The 20242-nt window shown below is 36.4% G+C and overlaps 3 protein-coding genes and 1 pseudogene across 3 annotated transcripts; 1 reads left to right on the top strand and 3 right to left on the bottom strand.

Annotated features, from left to right (window-relative positions):
* Positions 1-570: 570 nt before the first annotated feature.
* Positions 571-4437, bottom strand: LOC143554769 (WEB family protein At5g16730, chloroplastic-like). Its single transcript, XM_077044457.1, has 3 exons — positions 4416-4437; positions 4066-4258; positions 571-3307 (listed from the first exon to the last, which is right to left on the bottom strand). The coding sequence occupies exons 1-3, from the start codon at positions 4430-4432 to the stop codon at positions 938-940; spliced, it is 2580 nt and encodes an 859-aa protein (XP_076900572.1). The 5' UTR covers positions 4433-4437; the 3' UTR covers positions 571-937.
* A 4095-nt stretch (positions 4438-8532) lies between these two features.
* On the top strand, positions 8533-12138 carry LOC143554753 (uncharacterized). The gene is made up of 7 exons (XM_077044446.1): positions 8533-8779; positions 8846-8954; positions 10751-10986; positions 11067-11156; positions 11241-11380; positions 11456-11663; positions 11819-12138. Exons 1-7 carry the CDS (start codon positions 8567-8569, stop codon positions 11969-11971), a joined length of 1149 nt encoding a protein of 382 aa, XP_076900561.1. The 5' UTR covers positions 8533-8566; the 3' UTR covers positions 11972-12138.
* Positions 12139-12930: 792 nt separating this feature from the next.
* LOC143554752 (uncharacterized) lies at positions 12931-14556 on the bottom strand. Its single transcript, XM_077044445.1, has 4 exons — positions 14283-14556; positions 14135-14201; positions 13287-13388; positions 12931-13205 (listed from the first exon to the last, which is right to left on the bottom strand). The coding sequence occupies exons 1-4, from the start codon at positions 14448-14450 to the stop codon at positions 13150-13152; spliced, it is 393 nt and encodes a 130-aa protein (XP_076900560.1). The 5' UTR covers positions 14451-14556; the 3' UTR covers positions 12931-13149.
* A 2539-nt stretch (positions 14557-17095) lies between these two features.
* Positions 17096-18711, bottom strand: LOC143554751 (protein MITOFERRINLIKE 1, chloroplastic pseudogene; annotated as a pseudogene).
* Between the last annotated feature and the right edge of the window lie 1531 nt (positions 18712-20242).

Raw genomic sequence — 20242 nt, 5'->3', positions numbered from 1 at the left:
TTTTCCATTGTCTTTACTTTAACTTAGTCATCAGTAGTATGGTATCATCAGTGATAAGTTTTTGATCAGTTCTACGAGTTTTACAAACCGATTACATACACTTTTGAGGGGTTAAAAACATAATAAAAACTGATTGCAAGCCTTATGTTGAAGAATATGGAATGATCAAAATACGTTGAGGTTTTGGATTTGAATGACGAGCAGCTGACCGAGAGGGGGAAAGGTGTTGTTCGAGTGGGGTGATCTGTTAAAAATCGATAGAGAAATTCGGTGATAGTGTAAAACTTTCATGGATGAAAGTGATAACAGACATGAGCTGTAATAGTAACATGCTCTGAATAATTTCCAACTTTGTAATGCTGGCATTTTAATATTATTTAACATGATGCACGTTTGTTAAAGTCAGTATACTACTTGCCTTCCACCATTTAAAGATTTTCAAGCATCACACCACATGGGCACAAATTAACTGTTAACAGATCATTACAGTTTAAGTATACCAGACAAGATTCAGTTGACATGATTTAAGTGTTTTTTTCCCCAAGACTATCACAACACTTGCATTATAATATCCATCAAGTTTCATGCTATGATTCTGCTTAAAACTCTCATGATAGTAGTTTGCAGAAAACAAGTTTGACTTTTACCAAAAAGTCAACCTGAAGCTGTTATTTACACAAAGCAATATTTCCATTACACTTAAAATAAACTAGTTACAAAGTCAACCAGAAACCACATGAAGCTGTTATTTACTTTCCAAATAACTTTCTATGTAAGTATATAACATACAAGCGGAAATCACACACAAAAACACGGGCCATTGTGAATGCCTGAATATCATACAAGGTAATAGTAATAATAATAACAAACAAATCTTCAAAAAACCGTGTAAAAAAACAAGAACACAAACAAATGTAACACCAATTTACCTCTTCCACTACTTTTGGTTGTTGCTTGTACTCTTTTTCTTCATAAAGTTTCCAAACTTTTTCAACAACGGTTTCTTCTTCTTCACTTGTGTGTCCTCCTTTGATGGTGACGTCACACCATTTATCTGATCATACCCATCGCCAGCTTCTGTTTTCACATCCACGTCATCATCGTTAAAGGACTCATCATGAACCGTTGCATCTTTTTCAGATGACAAATCTTTTTCTTCTATTTTACAACTTTCCCACGTCTTTAATTCCGAATCTTTATGTTCTCCATTTGCCATCGTATCCATTTTGAATTCAAATTCTTGAGTTTTGTTTTCAACCAATGGTGTTTCGTTTCCGTTGTGTTCAGAGAATTCCACCACTTTCGGAAGCATATCATAATCTTTCTCACTGTCTGTCACATCATTGTTTTCATTAACCGCTGTCACTTTAGTATCTTTCTCTTCAAGCAGTTTATTCAGCTCCTCAATCCGTTTTAACGAGTCCGCCTCGCGCGTTCTAAGCTCTGCCAGTTCTTGATCAAGAGACTGCAACTCGTTTTCTTTATCCATTAAACTTTCTTTCAAACTCACACTCTCGGCTTTCGCGTCACCAACAACTTGTGTAAGATACTTAACTTCAGATTCTGATTCCTTCAAAAGAGTCTTGAGTTGACCCCGTTCTTCGTTAGAAGCATTAGCTTCTTCTTCAGTTTCTTTAAGCAAGTTGGTTAACTTGTTAATCTCATTCTGCAAACACTCGTTTTCTTGTTTGGAAGTCTTCACAGAATCCATTAATTCGGTCTCTTTTTCTTTCCATTCTGATTCTGTATGTTTATGGCTTTCTTTTGATTGTTCAATAGTGTTCATAAGCATGTCGATTTCATGTTTTGCATCATCAAGCATGTTTTGATACTTCTCGTTTGTCGTTTGCAACGCGTGTTTCAAATCTTCAATTTGGGCTTCATAGTTTTCGTTTTCCGACCGATTCAATGATAACTGTTCTTTAGCTTCTCGCGCTTCCGATGAAACTTCGTGTAAAGCCGATGCTAAACTCTCCAACGCTTTCTTGCTTTTTTCGTCTTCGTCTTTGGAAGCTTCCAGTTCGCTTATAAGTTTGTTCTTTTCTTCCAGAAGGTTCTGGACACTGCTAGCTGCTAACTTCTCATTGTTCAAAGCTTGTGTTCTTTCTTCCTTCACGGTTTCAAGCTCGTTTTTCAACATTTCAGCCTTTTTCTCTGTTTCGGAGGCTTCTAATTTCAGTTTCTGAAGCGTGCGTTCGGATTCTTCTAGATCGGTTCTTTGTCTCACGTTTGACATCTCTAATAAACCGAGTTTCTCTTTTAAAGAAACAAGCTCGGCTTCTGCGTTTCTTAACAAACCGTGGCTAGTTTCCAAATCTTTGACCGTTGACTCGAGTGATGAAGATGTGGATCTTTCTAATCTTTTAGCTTCTTCCACTTGAAGATCTAATTCTTCAACCTTTTTCTTCCATTCTTCCATTACACTTCTTGCATACGATTCCGACGTTTTAGCAGCTTCTAATTCAACATTTAGTTCTTCAAAAGAAGCTTCAATGTGAACCAACTTCTCTTTATAAACTTTTGCCTTTTTGAGTTCAAGGTTTAAAGTTTCCATCTCGGATTTCAATTCTTTTTCCTCTGATTTCAAATGCTCAACTTCTGATTTCAACTCAGGCACCAATTTATCATTTTCTTCGCCCTCGGATTTCAATGTTTCTATCTCGGTTTTCAAATCCATCACCAGTTTTTCACTCTGATCTGCATCTGATTTCAATCTTTCAATCTCCAGATTCAATTCAGAAACCATCTTGTTTGTTTTTTCGGCTTCTGATTCGAATTTGGAGTTCAATAATCCCTTCAATCGTGTGATCTCGTTCGTTAACATTTCTACTTTATCCATTTGTATTTCAGCAATCTTTGTTGCTTCATCTGCATGTGTAAGAGCTTGATCTTTAGCATCACAAGTCCTGGTCAACTCTTTTTTGACCTTTTCAAGCTCGTGAGTAGTCGCAACGAGAGCTGCCACGTCAGCAGCGTGCTGGTTTTTAACAGACTCGAGCTCTTTTTCCCATTGTTCATCCTTTTTTTGAGACGATTCGATTCCCGCTTGTTCTATTTCGATCGCACGAAACTTTTCGATTTCAATGTCTTCTTGTGCGTTTTTTTGAGCCACAAGTGCCTCACGAAGCTTTTCATTGGCTTCTTCTGATAATTTATGTGCTTCTTTAAGGTCATCAATGGCTTTTGCTTTCTCTTTTTCAACACGAAATAACTTTTCTTGAGCAAATTTAAGATCATCTTGAAGAGCGGTTATTTGTGCCTGCAATTCTGACCCCTTTTGCACCCCCTTTGGACTTGCTGCTGGTTTCTGCTACCAAAAACGAACTGAACGTTTAGTGAACCGTTCAGCAAGAAGTCCGTTTATGTTCGTTTCTTAATAAACGAGCAAACATTGAAAACATTTTGTTCATTTAATTAAATGAAGAAATAAGAACACATGTTTCGTACGTTTGTTTATGCTCGCTCATATATGTTTGTTTATGCTCGTTTAACCTATTTAAAAATATAATTTTATAAATTTTAAAAGAAAATTACAACATGTCAGTAACCCACACCCACACTAACCCACCCTAGCTGCATCTCCATTCGTCTATGTTTATGAACTGTATAAAATTGTTATCGAACGAACATAAACGATCGCAGACATTTCATTTTCTTAATGAACAAACAGGAACAAGAAAATCCGTTTGTTTAATTATTCGTGTTCGGCTTCTTGTAAAGTTAAATAAACGATTCTTTCGGTTACTTTAGATTAGTAATTATATAATTTGCATATACATAATTGGTCAATCTGTGTCAGCATACTATTGTTAAATCAGCCAAATGTAACCAATAATAACCTGTTATACGTTACAAAATTTGCTGTTAAAAAAAACAAAGTTACAAAATTTCATGTTTGGATAAAAATACAAATTATAGATTTTTGTTAGGGAATCTATTGTATTCATTTTAAAACCTCAAGAGCTTTAATCTAGACCGTTCAATATTATCATTTGATCTTTTTGTATTTCAAAATGCTACATTTTAATACGCAAAAATAAAGAGTGTTAAATTGGAACCACTTACGTCAGCAGGGGTGCTGATCTTTGGTGACCGGCTGGGTTTTGAAGCAGCCGGTCGCGGTGAAGCTCTCGTGCTTTGTAACGGAGACGGCGAATCGGTTTCCGGTTTAGCTACTCCACGGGCGAGTTGACTCACTCTCGGTGTCGCCGGAGATGATTTGCTGATCGGAGTTTTAGTCACCGGAGGTGTATCAGATCTATCCAATTTCAACATTATTATTAGTAACATTCACAATTAATTAAAACATAATTAAACATTAAAATGTGCAAATTGAGCAGATCTGATTATAGATAAGTAAGTAAACAAGTACAGATTTGGTTAGTTAATAATGATGATAACAAATTGAAAATTACTTGGCTTTGGTGGACATGATGAAGTTGTGAAATCTTGAAATTAAGAGAGAATGACACTGGAAGGAAGCTTAATTATTATTATTATTATTATTTCAATTTCATTAAGGTGGGTGTGCTGCTATTTTCTTCATCAAGTTGTACGTTGTGTTAAGATGGTTATTATAAATCAAACATCCTCCCTGTCTGTCTTGTCATCAGATTTCTTTATCTTTTGTGTTTTGCCAGGCCAGACATATCTATCACCTTCTTTCCATATCCCGGCTACTTTTTTTTATTTTATTTAAGTGTTGTCAAGCATATTTTAAAGTTTTTCAAGTTTTGTAGATCTAGGCATCTAGCCACGTTTGGGTTATATGTTATGGATTTGTCTTTAATTCAGGTATTATATTAATTGATTGTGAAGAAAGTCATGGATACAAGACATGAGTTTTTGTATAGTTTGGATTTATGTTAAACTAAAATCAATGTTATTAAAGACGTTGATGATGATGATGCGTGAATATTAATCTGATACTTGAAATAAGGTGTGTATTGCATGTCTTTTAGTCATTTTGATGAGTGTCATGGACTCATGTTGATACACATGTCATTTATTGCGGTACATTTACTAACGTATAATTGTACTATTATTTTTGTGATTTTTTTTCTTCATAAAATTGTAGTGTATTGACTTACGATGTGTAAAAATAAACAAAAACATTAACTTTAAGAAGTTATAACTTTTCGTTGGACTAGTTCACAAATTATTTTATCACAAAATTCGGATACCCTAGCTTTATTGTTTCATTGCACGCTAAAATTTCACCATTAAAGTGGTTTCGATTTTGATTTAGCTTGATTTATAAGATAATATAAATTGAAATTTTGCAGATAATTTAGTAAATATTTCACAATATGCATTGACAAAAAATACCTTAGTCCATTTTTCAATCTTAAAATGTCTACATATTTACCTTTGGTTAAAAGAAAAATAATGTGTAGACCATCAAACTGGATCCATCCATCAATATATGTAATTGAAAAGCATATGATACAACACCCTCAAGCAATTTTTATGTTGTATACTTGTATATTGTATACAAACCATCTTGGTTTATACAAAAAGTTGTAGTATGACTTTGACACAAGGTATCAAAATACTATTATTACATGCATTGGCTCTTTTTTAGTTCACATGAGGGAATAGAGACTCATCAAGAACTTTATGTCAATAATAATAATGGGTTCAATAAATGAAAGTAGGGATGGTACATCTTCTTCCCTCAAAATTTTCACACATCTTTGCTTTTACTTTTGCCATCTTCTTTCATTTAACAATTAATCATTTCACCCATCAATCTTTACTTGAAATCCCCAACAAATAGTATTTGCTTGTGCGATCAGGCATGTTTGCAATCGCTTATTAGAATGTTTATCCGTTCATTAGAGCATTCACATTCAATCAATCAACATAATGTAAGTGGAGTTTTTATAATTTACGGTGTGGTGGGAAAATGAGAGAGAAAATATAGTAGTTTTTCTGTATAATTGAAAAGTTCATGTAGCACTTTATAAATTTTTTTAATATATTTTGAAATTGATTGTGAGTGAAAGAGAGAGAAAATTATAATAATAAAAGTATAAAAAATATTATTTAATTACACTGAAAAGAGTAAATATAATGTTTTTAAAGTAATTTTAGAAATAAAGATGGTGGATTAGATGTGAATACTCTTACAACAGAACAAAAACTGTACTAAGTATGCTTTATAATGTATTAGCAAAATAAGTTTTTTTGGATTAACTATTTTCGCCTTTGGGTTTTAATAAACATTTTCTATAAGATGAGACTAGGTTTTCAATTTGGTCCCAGTTGAGTACATGGAGGTTGACTTGTGTGTGGAACTGTGGATGAACAGATGATGGTCCATGCCATGTGGATAATGGTAGTGGGTGCACCAAACCCTTTTGATTGTTTTGTAAGCTTTGGGTTAACCGCAATTGCATGCAAACAAAGAAGAATAGAGTGACAGATAAAGATAAAAGGTTGCAGATTGTCCCCACACCACCACCAAAAAGGCGTGTCTAGTTTCACTTGGTTACCACATTCCTTCTATGGTTGGTTAGATGTTAATGAGTATGTAATGAAAAACACACTTCCAATATTATTATTTGTGATAAGCTTTTTAAATAAGAAATGATCGTAAAAAATAGAAGACAAACGGACAACAAGTTGTATCAACAGGAAATGACTGTCAAACGGACAATTACCACATATATGAGAACTAGGCACACAAATTTTTTATTTTTTATTTTGCAAGTAACGAGCATGCATGACATGTGAACTTTGTTGATGTAAATATTATATTTGGTCTTGTATGTCAGAGTGGCAACGCAAGATAATGTTGCCAATAGAGTTGATCATAAATAGTTAAACAACGAGCAATGTATAAACTAATCGAAATGTTTAAAAAGTTTATATGTTTGAGAGATTCATAATTTAGAGAGATAATCTTAGAATATTATTTATTATTATTTATAGAAATGATGATAAATAGTTATTCGTAATAAACGATAAAAAAACAAGTATTTTGAATAAACATTTATTTGTTTATAAAAATAAACGGTTTTTATTATTTATGTAATTGAGATTATATAGTTTATAATGTTTAATATCAATAATCTGAAAAATAATATATTTGTTTATTTTTTATAAATAAAATTATCAAATGGTTTTGCTTAATAAAATTCATGGGCTAAGCTTAATGGGTTAAGTTTAATCTTAAAATATGGCCCAAAGACTTTTAAGAGATAAGGTTAGCCCGTTAATAAAATAAATTTTAAGAAAACATATTCTCTTATCTTCATGTTTTCTACCGATAAAAAATTTCATACCTGTTGAAACTAGGCCACAACGAGTTCTTCACTCGAAGTCAAACAATAGATTATGAGAACACCTTCACTTAGCAATCATGCTAATTGCTAGATTAGACATTCTAATAGTCATTACTCCAGTAGTACAAGAATCGCAAAAGGATGTTCTAACAAATCCATATTATTATGATTTTATCAAATGATGAATATGAGTTGTGAGTTTACATAATTACATTTTGTCTAGGAATATTTTTGAACTTAATAGTAGGTATCTTCATAATATTATCTCTCTTTGTCAAAAGAATCATTTTGTATTGTTTAGGGTGAACGGGATAGAAATGCATTTTAGACGGTACGATGTTCCCACTTTCCCGCGGTTTTCCACCATGATTGGCAACTAGTTCCCCTCGCTTCCGAATCCTTTGCCTACGTTGAATGCCAATCCCGCCTCTCGTGCTGCTTGCATCCCATTCAACCTTAATAGTTACAACTTACAAACATTATAACAATATATGGTTTTTTTTTTGGAAGACCTACTTTATTAAAAAAACTAAAAGAGAACCACCTACAATGGCCCCTCATAAAAAAACAAAAATACATAGACTAAAACAATCAACCACTTATAAAGGAAAATTCACGAAATTCAACCGCCACCACTTATCCCACTCAAGACATGAACTTTGGCTCAGTTGTTTGACCCAAAGAAAAGATGCCGACATGATCTCATACACCATCTTGAACATGACAATGGGTAAATGAGATGTTCATACTCACCCATATAATCCAACACGTCACTGCCAAAATAGATTGAACCGCCATACGCGAAATATCACACTTGATAAATTTGTTCGGGTATTCCAAAATTTCTTCCACTTATACAAAGTTTGCACACTTAGGCAGCTTTACCTAATTCATAATAATTAATCATATAACCTTAATACCTTCGCAATATACAAACAGATGTCGTGCCATCTCCGGACACGAACCACGGATCAAACAGTTCCCATCCCAACATTATTACCCCTGCTAATTAACGCGCTTCTAATCGCGATCCGATCCAACAATAATTTCTAAATAAAACAATTTATTTGTATGGGTAACCGTTTAATCGAAAACTTATAATTATGAACCTCATACTTCAAATTGTCAAGCTCCCACCGTAACGATTATAATAACGTAGTTACTTTTCTAAAAATATATGTAAGTGAAGTATGTAAATTTAATAGATTGCAAGCTAAACAACCAAACACTTGATTACTACTCTCTTTGTTTGTGTTAAAAAGAGTTGAGTAGTAGCCATGGCGGGTACCGGTGGTTCGAACCCCTCATCAGCTGCTGCTGCTCCTAAAATCCTATTAGCCAAGCCCGCCCTCGTGACCGCCGCCAAGTACAACCGCGGACCTGGCGGCGGCGGTGGTCCGGATGACTCAAACCGGTCTCGGCTTCCGTCCGTTGCGTTTCTGAATCTGTTATCAGACTCATGGGATTTCCACACCGATCGATTCCTTCCCGTAAGCCTCTAGTTTACCCCTTTGTTTATATCCTTCAATCAATTAATGGGTCTTGGTTGGTTGCAGTTTTTAACGGATAATACTGATTTTACGGTGGTCGGAGTCATTGGTCCGCCGGGGGTTGGTAAATCTACCATCATGAATGAGATTTATGGCTTTGATGCAACTTCCTCTGGTAGTAATTTTAACTTATTCATTTTCTACATTTTATTAAGTTGAAACTAGTTTCCTGTATCGAAAAATTTAACATGGGTTGAGAACCAATCCAGCTGCAATGTTTGTGTTTATAGTTATTATAGGATGTAATCCGATAAACTTGAATTTTAGAATAATGAAAGGCTACCGTGTATTAGGGTATGCGTAGTGGGGCGGCAAACTGGGCAACAAATTGGGTTTGGGGGCGAGAACACCGCGCCGAGGGGCGATAAAGGGGGCGACAATGGGTGCGGCGACGAGAAGTTGTCGCCGGGTGTGGGTTTGGTTTTAATAGTAATATATTAGTATGTGTGTGTGTGATATATATATATATATGTATTGGGCTACAACACCATTGCACCCCTAAAACAAAAACTCCACCTTTGCTGACTGGCGCCACATGGCACAAAACACCCCATTTTGTAGCCCCTAAGTGTAGTAGAGGGATGCAAAATGGGGCGTTTTGTGCCATATGGCGCCTAGTCAGCAAAGGTGGAGTTTTTGTTTTTGGGTGTAATGATGTTGTAGCCCCATATATACATATATAATAATAAAAACATTAACAAAAAACAGGCGATAAATATTCATTTCCCCCCCCCCCCAAAAAAAATCGCTCCAATATTGCCTGGGGGGGAGGTGTTTACCAAAATTGTAGCCCATATCACCCCCACTACGGATCCCTTTGTTTCCGGTAGATGAGCCGTGCCCGGTTTGCCGTAAGGTTTGTTTGGATTCTTTTGGTGAGCATGCGATTCACTGCAAAGAGTTGCCTGGGTTTAAGTACAGGCATGATTTGGTGAGGGATGTTCTATGCGATGTTCTTAAACGAGCCGGAATTTCGGCTAAAAAGGAAGCCCCTGTAAACTTTCTTACGGATCCTCAAGAAGGAAGATCTACATTACGACCGGCCGATATTCTTGTTTTTGGGTGGGTAGGGGGGAAACACGCTTGTGTCGACCAGGCAGCATTCAAGGCGGCATCGGGCAAGGTTGCGAAACACGAGAGAGCTTGTTTGGAGAATCAACACGTGTTTATCCCCTTTGCCTTTGACACTTTTGGGTTCTTAGCTCCGGATGCCGTGGACCTTTTGAATAGGGTTCAGAAAGTTGTGCATAGTAACGTATCGGCCCATAAGAATCGAAACTTTGTTTTTAGTAGGATTGGGTTTGCTATCCAAAAGGGGGTTGCGGCGCAGCTTGTTGCCCGCTTACCTGCCACTTCATTGTAAATCGTTTGGATGTTTCTATGATATTCAATGATGATGTTCATTTAAATTAAGTAGTACAATATACATACTAAAACTAATTATTTATGATATAGGGGTAGGTTATTGTACAAAGGACGCTTAACATACTAAGCGCACAAAGGTTTTAATATAGTTTGTGTAATTACCCACATAGGTTGCGTGGTTATTTTGTAAGTTGCGTAAATTTTTGTGCGTAATTAGTTATTTTTTTAAGCGTAATTTATTCATTTCATGCGTAATTACTTATTGCGTAATTATTTTACTTCATGCATAACTACAGTGCATAAGATCTTTGTACACTTTGTACAATAACGAGTCTTGGTATTGGATCATTTACCTATACAATATGATAATAATGAACCCTAATAATATTATAAACAAAAAAACGTATCCAGTAAAATCCCACTCATGTGGTAGGGTCTGGGAAGGGTGCGACAAAGGTAACCCAGCTCCAATTTATGTATTTATTTTTTGAAGGTGTAATAAACTAATACTATATATTTTCTAATAAAATAATGGCTATTTGGTAGGGATGTTGCCTCCGTTTGCAATAGAATCAGCAGAAACGAAATCACTGGCGAAGCATTGTACAGTTGGCATCGAACCAAGAATTACTTCTGAGAGAATCATTCTTCTTGATACGCAGCCTGTCTTTAGTCCTTCAGTTTTGGCCGATATGATTCGGTCTGATGGCTCATCCACAATATCAGTTTTCGGTAATGAATCTTTACCTGCTGAGTTGGCACATGAACTCATGAGTATCCAGGTGTGTTGCCATTTTTACACTTTTTCCTTTAATTATCGTCATAAGTTAATCTTAATTTGTTTCTAATAGACTCATTATAGCTAGGTGTTCTCTTAACCTCCATTTGTCACATTGTATTGGTGGTATCTGAAGGTGTCCATGATAACAACATGTGGCGTCTAATGGCAACGGTATGATTGATTTCTAATTTATGACTACTTTGATGTTTGTTATACACTTATACATGCCAGTTCTGATAATAATGTTTGTTTCAGGTTGATTTATTAAAACACAATCTGCCCGATCCATCATCCTTGTCTCTTTCACATCCACAAAGCTCTGATAAGGAGATTAAAGATAAAATTCAAGAGGCTGGAGAAGAATACATGGCATCCCCGGTTTTTGTTCACACAAAGTATGTTATTCTACACAGGCAGTAGAGCATGCGAATTAATTAATGAATAATGATGTAATAGCTTATTGTTTGCAGGCTTCATGAACGAGACAGTGCTCCAGGTTATCATGTGCAAGTAAAGAAAGCACTTAATCAGTATTTTTCTTCCACTTCGTTCAACAAACCGAGTGTGGATGGTGGTTCTGATCCTACACCACTAGACTTATATTTTATCCCGTGTAAATCTAATTCAGAGTATCAATACGAGAGTTACTATTCTTCCTTTTGGAAGCTACGGGATCAGGTAAAGTCCAGTAACTTTTGGTACGCGTCAGATATGATTAAACATACTATGTCATATTCTCAATAATAATCTGATTTTGAGTAAAATGATTATTAAGATTTTGTTGGAATTTGAAAAGGATGTTGTTGGATATGATTTTGATTGCATTGTTTCAGGTTTTATCGATGAGTGGTCCATCTTTTTCTAGAACGGTATCAGAGAGAGACTGGCTGAAAAATTCTGGGAAAATATGGGAACTTGTCAAGGGTTCATCAACTATTTCTGATTACTGCAGGACACTTCAAAATTCAGGCTTATTTAAAAGATAGATAAAATACCAACTAGGTACTGTTACTTTGTGTTTTATGTTACTTCATGGAAACAGATTGAACCCTTCTTTCCCGATTAGTTCTAGAAATTACTGTGACCTTGTTTTCTGTTAAATCTTGCTAACTGCAGTTCCTTAAGATGCACAATCTCGAGTTTTGTAAATTGTATGTTTAGTTTTTACTGTTCACTCATTTGGTACGCTTTTGGTCGTTTGTTGGAAATTTTGGTAAATCTCAATTTTAGCGGAGTGGCCAATGGTATTAAAAGAAGAAAAGAAAAACTTACAGCCAATGCTTTCTGTCTGTTTGGGGATGATAAGCCATTGATGCCATGAACACGTCTTACAGTTGCATAGAGTTTTTCTTTTAAAACACTTTAAAAAATATATACTCAGGCTACTTGAGATCAGCTTATTAAAAGCTCGAATCAAGCTGAGCTAGCTTAAACTAGCTCAAGTAAATGATTTTTGCTTATCATTTATCAAGCCAAAGCTGGATCATGAGTCAGTTAAATATATACTGAAATAATAGTATTTGTTATCTATAAACTTATGACAAAAGTAACTAAATAATATTAATATTTATGTTATTTATAAAAAAATATATTTATAAAGCATTTAAAACTTATTAAATTTATATGAATTATTTAATTAGTAAATAGACAAACGAGTCATGCCTAGTCGCTCGGTATTCTAGGTATATGGTTCTGCAACCGGGTTCATGGGTGTCAATTAACCGAATCGGGAATCACACAACATGTTACATGTTTCAAGTATTCATATCAGGTTCAAATTTTTCGCCTAAAAAGAGTGACTGCAGTGGTGAAGTGGCCAACATATGGCCTAGTGGTTGAAACTTGAAGAGCAAGTGTACACCTCTGCCATTTTTTATACATTGTTTATCAACCAAGCATGGTAAATGTATTGAACTCAATTAATCAATTAACTATATTGGCGACTGTGAAATGTAACTGCTTGGATCCAAATAGATTGTTCAGTTTAAATTTATAGCCCAAATAAAATGTGATTCAACTTTTAAAACAAAATAATTATTTTTTGAATAGTTATAGCATCCTTACATCTTTGATAGACAAAAAGAACTAGAAGGTACCTACATATAAAGAACATTAACCAGATTTAAAAAAGCAACATTGAATCTTGAATGGTAAGAACTTGAAGTCACTCCATCATCGCGTCTGATGAAGCCGCTGTGGCCAAATGTCCTTTTTTCTTTCCTACAAATCATCAAATAACAAATTCAATATGTAATAATACAAACAAACAAAGAGATTTTGTTAACGGAAACAACTACCTACCCTTTTTATCCTTTTTGTTTGATCGCTTTGCTATCTTCAAACTCTTTTTCATGTAGAATTTTACCGGAGATTTACTGGCTTCTTGAGATGATGTACCTGATCCTGTAAATGAGTTCATGTTAAAACCGGCCAATAGTCAATTTAATGGGTGAACCGGACCCACTGGGTCACAACTTGTTCAAGCTATAATGAAAAGGTCATTAAATATCAAACTTTCATGGGCAAAGAAAAAATGCTCCAGAAAGGTCACTTAAGTTTAGGCTTGTAAATGAACCGAATGAAGCATGTTCGTGTTCTTTCATTTCGCTTTAATTGAACAAATGATTGAACATGAACAACTAACCGAATGGTTCACGAACGAACATAAGTTTAGGGCCTAAAAACTTATTTAAACTACACTCAGTTGTCATGGGTTATGGGCCAAAAAACTTGAATGAGCATACTAACAAGCATACTTAAGCAAACATAAAGTCACGAAAAACAAACAAACATAAACAAATTGAATTGAACAAACATAAACGAACGTTCACAAATATAAATGATCAAACTAGACATGTGTTCATGTTTTGTTCATTAACTAAATGAACATTTTATTGTTCATATTCATTCATTTGTTAAACAAACAAACATCCTATCAAACAGTTCATGAACTGTTAACTGAATGTTGGGTTCGTTTACAGGCCTACATAAGATGATTTTTGGCTTAAATTGCCAGGTTTGATTACTACTACTACTACTACTACTAAAAGCTTGTGTTAATTTTATTGGTGACCCTGTAAATAACTAAATACATGTCTGCAATCAACATATTTAATATCAGTGATATATAAAAAGTGAGACATCAATACCATCTGCAACAGCCATCTCTATATCTTCCATGGTTATTAGCCCTTTTTCCACAGCTTCCTTCTGGTCCTGTTCAATGTTCAGTAGATTCTTCAGTTCAACAACCAAATAATAATAATTATACATAAATACTGAATGAAAGAAATATACCCGGCGCCATTTCTTCATGAGCTTACGCTTACGCTTACGCTTTCCGGAAATAGTGGTGTTTTGGGGCTTATGCTTCAGCTTTCCGGTATGAGGGTCACCGTGCGCCGTTCGCTTGCGGTCGGCGATGGCGGCTCTCCGCCGCTTCTGTACCACGTTGAAGACGGCCATCCCGATATCTCTTTCTCGGCGATTAGGGTTTCAATTAGGTAGCCATGGTTCCTTATTTGTATTGTCGTTGAAAAAAGTTACAGAATTCCCCCCTCATGTATTACTTATTTAACACATTTTTCCTTTTGATGTAAACACTACTCATTTAAGTGTAAACGAACCGAATGAACACAAACGAGACCTTGCTCATGTTTGTTCATTATGGAAATAGTGTGTTCACGAACATTTACTAATCGAGATTTTATGTTCGTGTCCGTTCATTGAGGAAATGTATGTGTTCATGAACGTAAATAACAAATATAAAATATTTAAGTAGACGAATCATCCAGATAATATTTAATTATTCTCTATTAATACATAAACAGACATAAGCGAACAAGAATAAATGAATGAACGAAACATGTGTTCATGTCCGTTCGTTTAGTAAATAAACGAACATAAACGATCTTTCGGCCGAACAGTTCTCGAACATGTGCTTGATAAAACTAAATTTTTTAAAAATCTTCAATAGTTTTGATAGAAACCTATGGGGATTTGTCATACTTGCTTAGAAACATCTATAAAGTCGAAACAAGTTTTAAACTTTCTTATAACATCTAAAATTTAATAGTTCTGTAAATTTGATGTCTACTTAACCATCATAGATGTTTACACATTAAATAATTGTCAATATATGTTCATCTTTTTGATAATTTGATGTCTACCTAACCATCATTGATATTCACATCATATAAGTGTCTTTAGCTGGAATATTACTAGTTTAGTAACACCATCAACCAGAGGGCTTGTAGCTTAACAATATTAGCGTGTTCCTCCTAACTTCCTAAGTGGTTGAGGGTTTCAGACACATGATGGACAATTGGTAGATTTAGATGTATGCTTTTTGAGTTAACCGGTTTAAAGTAATGTAAACATTTCGGTTGGGTTTAAAGTGTTTGTTTTAAAATATTTTTTTGTAGTGGAAGCACTGACATGAAAGAGATTTATGATCCAATAATAAATCTCTAACCATGATCTAACTGCGAATAAGGGAGAAACCCGGTTTAAAAACCATAGGGTGTTTTCGATTAAATGCCTTACGAGTTCAAGGTCTTGACTTAAATATGATATGGACGATGAATATTGAAGTCTTAAACTTAAATATGATATGGATGATGAATATTGACTAGTGAAATTCACAACGAAACAATGAAGCTCACAGGTTATTAGTCAGGTGAGAGTTACTTGTATTTATTATTGGGAAACAACGAAGCGCACAGGTTATTAGTCTGGTGAGTTACTTGTATTTATTATTACATCGACTGCTCTTAGGATCCTTTCGAGCTCTAGAGTTCCAGTGATGATATGACACATTTAATGACCACGGGTATGGTATTTGTAACTGTAATTAATGGCAAAAGGTCATATGCTGTTGCCCATATGTTAAAAAGAATGTGGGAATAGTGGGTTGCTGCTATGGTTGGTCATTAAAGTAACGGGTCTAGTTATGTGGTGGTATTAAGAAATTAGTATGTGTTGTAACATTTACGGTCCATATGAGCTTGAAAGAGGTTAGCCATCTTAGCCGTAAGTTGTTAAGGGGCTTAAATTGGTTATGTCTGTTAGAAACAAGCGAGTATAGTTGCATGATGAGGAAAGGAAATTGCATAGACAATGGCTAAAATAACTTGACCAAAAAGTCAGATGCTTAGTTTGATACAAGAAAACTTTGAGTTGACAAAAAAGTCAATTCTTGAAGATGAGACCACTACAAGTCTACAACATCTCATTATAACGGGGGTGGGGGGGGGTGGTTATCACTCATCACACACCCCACCCAATTATATGGTGCCACATCACCAACCCCAAATCCATCACATGTGATGGTTTTTTACTAGGGGTGGTGGTGTGTGATGGAATTTTTTTGTTTTTGTTTTGTTTTGTTTTTGTCCGATGTCTTGTGTTTATCGTGTTTACCTTTGTAAAGATGTTTTTAGAAAAATGTGGTCCATGTGGAGGTAGAGTATAAATTCCAAAAGATAAATACAAAACATATAACAGCTGGTTTAAAGTTAAAAATTAAAACCCCAAATACTCCACTACTCTCTCTTGTGTTCCAGCCAAATACACCACAACCCCAAACATATCATATAGCCTTCAACACTCACACACACATATACATATATACACCCACATATACATATACATACACTCACCATCACCACATTCTACCAATTCCCCCAAATTCTCACAAACCCTAATCTCACCACCACCACCACCAATGGCCGGATCCGAATCCGAGATCCAACCCGCCAATTCATCCTCCGACGACGAAGCCGAACACTCATCCGGCGGATCCGAATCCGACCCACCACCTCCACCACCACCACCACCTTCCGATCAACCCGGCTCCCACCAAACCCAGATCCAAAACCCCAATGTTTTTGTTTTGGTTTTATATTGTTTTTTTTTTTAAATTTAACCCCCCCCCCTTCCTCCCAACGGCTACATCCCAACGGTACAATTTCTTGGAAACCACCACTCATCAAGCGTGATGGCCATCATGCAAATCCCATCTTTATCGCGTGACAAGGGGGCGGCGGCGGTGTGGAGGTCACCACGCGTGATGGCTTCATCACCACGCGGTGCCCCGTCCCCCCTAAAACTAGAGACCAGTTAGCCTACATGTTTACTAAAAGTCGAGTTTACTATATTGTAACAACGTGGGCATGATTAATACTTCTGATTTCACTATCCAATCTATTGTAAAGTTCATGCATCCTGAGTATTATCGGGGCCTTCGTTTACTTCATATGGCATAGCAGAGATTAGAATACTTTATATTGTGACCATTATAAGGTTATAACTATTCCCAACTGCAATGGTTAGGTAACTATGAAACTGCAAACCCTTTACCTATTGATTAATCAGGTCAATAAGCTTTTGCAATATAATTTACTACAGTATTCAAGAATCGTAAAACAAAATTCAATATGGCTTAGGTATAGCAGCTTTAAACTCGTTACAATCATAAAAAAATAAACACTAAACGAATTACCAGCCAACTGAAGCTAGGCAACTTTAATGTCCTCCTTAAGCTCCTCCTTTTTCTTAATATACTGATGCAAAATAGTAAGCCGAGCCGTCTCAAACGCAAAATACCCTATAGCCGAAAAACAAGCACTATGAACAACCCTCGGCCCCACTCCCCGCGTAAACCCCACCAGCCCCTCCTCCTTCAAAATCTGCTTCACAGTCTCGGACACACCAAAAGCAATCTTATCCGTATGAATCTGAGTCATCAACCTGGTTTTCACCACATCCAAAGGCGTAGTCAACGACGTAGAAATCGCACCAGCCAACGCCCCACAACAAACACTCTGAAACGGCTCCAGATTCGCCTGCTTCGTCTTCATCAAAACCGCAGCTTTCAAGTACTCAAACGATGAGTAACTCAACACCCCAGCAGGCAAATTCCTCAACAAAGTAGCCGAGTAACCCGCGTACAACCCCAACACACCATCCTTCTCCAAAATCCTTAACAAAACCTCCCAAGACCTCCCTTTCGCACCCGCCTGCATCCGTTGCGTAATCAACTCCTTCGGCACCATTATCGCTGACGACACGATATTCCCCAACGCACCCGCGGTAGGCGGAATCAACACCGAAGGGTAATTCGGTAATTTCGACAAAACTGACTTACCCAACTCACAAGTCCCAAAATAAACAGCGGAGGAAGCAGTAGACCCCACAATCACCGCCGACACACCGGAGTAAAACCCTAAAATACCCTTGGACTGAAACGTTTTGACAACGGCGTCAAGGGTATTATCGTAAATCTTGGAGGCGCCTTTGGTTTGAAGCTTGGTTTTGATGGTGTCGAGTGGGTGTAAACAGACGTAAGTGAATAAGCCGGCTAAGCCACCGGCGCCGGCACCGATGAAGGCGCGTTCAAAGACAGAGAGGCTTTTGAGCAAGGCGGTGGTTTTGGGTGAGCCGCGGACGGTGGGTTTGAACCAGTTGTTGGAGGGTTTGTCGAATTGGGTTTGTGAGGGTTCTAAGGAGACTGAAGTTGATGCGAATTTGAGATTGGTTGTGGATATGGTTGAGTGTGGTGATGTGATGAGGGTGGTGTTGAGGTGTGAGAAGAGTGAATTGAAATCGTGCGGTTGTATGGTTATGGAATGGGTGAGAGTGAGTGATTTGGGATTGGGGGTTTCCATCGGTGACCTCGCTCTGTGGATTCGATAAGTTACAGACAAAAATGGTGTTGGTCGACAGTTTGCAACTACAGTAACCTAACAAGTAACAACGTCGACTGTTAGCTTAAAATCTTGTGAATTACATGGATCTGGATATCTAAGTATACTATTAAAGCACCGCTTATCATCCTCAAAACGGACGGTTAATCCGAACGTACAATCCAAACACTCGAGGATATGCTATGAGCATGTGTTCTTGATTTCGGTGGGAATTGTGATTCTCATCTTCCGTTCATCGAGTTCTCCTACAACAATAGCTACCACTCTAGCATTGATGTGGCTCATTTTCAAGCTCTTTACGGTCGTAAATGTCGTTCCCCGATTTGTTGGAACGAAATCGGTGAAGCTCAAATCACAGGACCCGAAATGGTCCAAGAAGCAACCGATGTCATTGATCAAATCCGTAAAAATCTCCTAGCCGCTAGAAATCGTCAAAAGAGTTACGCCGACAAACGGCGAAAACCTATCGAATTTAATGTTGACGATATTGTCCTTCTAAAAGTATCTCCTTGGAAGGGGGTAGCCCGTTTTGGAAAGAAGGATAAACTAGCTCCTCGTTTCGTTGGTCCCTTTAAAATTCTTTAACATCTTGGGAAAGTAGCGTATCGACTCGAACAACCGCAGGAACTTGCCAGTGTTCATCCGACTTTTCATGTATCAAGTCTTAAGAAGTGCCTAGCCGAGGGTAATCTCCATACACCTCTCGACGAAGTTCATGTTGATGACTCTATGATTATGGTTGAACGACCCGTTGAGATCATGGATAACAACGAGAAGAAAACCAAGCGTAGTCGAATTCGGTTAGTAAAAGTTCGATGGGAATCACGGCGTGGCGCAGAATTTACTTGGGAACGAGAAGACACAATGAAAGAGAAGTATCCACATTTGTTTGCATCATCATCTTCGTCTTAATTTCGGGACGAAATTTATTAAAGTAAGGGATACTGTGACATTCGTAAAATTCGGGTCTCGTTGTATTCGTTTTATGATCTGTTTATCATGTAAACCGACCCGTTTTGTAAACCGAGACTTATGATATAACCAAAATGATGGTTTTTATGTTACAATATTGTCTTACACTTGTTGGGTCTTGAAAACATCCTTTACGGGCCTTAAAGCGCGTTAAAAACACTAAAACGAACTTCGGGGGCCAAACTGTCATTTTTGAAACTTTGTAAAGTATCACTAGACCAAAATGTTTCTTATGTTTCTTGTGTTCCCTTGTTTGTTTAATCGTCCAACGAATTCGAGTTTTAACCATTAAACCTCTTGTTTAACCAAATTTAACTCTTCCTATAAATACAAGGCCATCTCTAACATAAATCCTTGCTCATAAACTTCTTTTTCTCTCAAATTCAAAGATTCTACAAGGTTATTTTCATGTTATTGTCGGTTTTGACTTCCAAAGTCAAGCTTATGTTATTCTTGCATTTTAACTATTTACTAACTCTAACTCAATACTTGAAGTATATGGTGGTACAACATATATATAAAACACCCCTTGTTTTCTTTATTCGTTACTTCACCGACTCCGGTTGGTTAAGTTTCAAA

Source organism: Bidens hawaiensis, unplaced genomic scaffold, assembly GCF_021521415.1.
Source record: "Bidens hawaiensis isolate Kalapana, Puna unplaced genomic scaffold, B.hawaiensis_p1.1 tig00017853_1, whole genome shotgun sequence".
Taxonomy (NCBI): Eukaryota; Viridiplantae; Streptophyta; class Magnoliopsida; order Asterales; family Asteraceae; genus Bidens; species Bidens hawaiensis.
The sequence above is the reverse complement of the archived record's forward strand: the minus strand, read 5'-3'. Positions and strand labels throughout refer to the sequence as shown.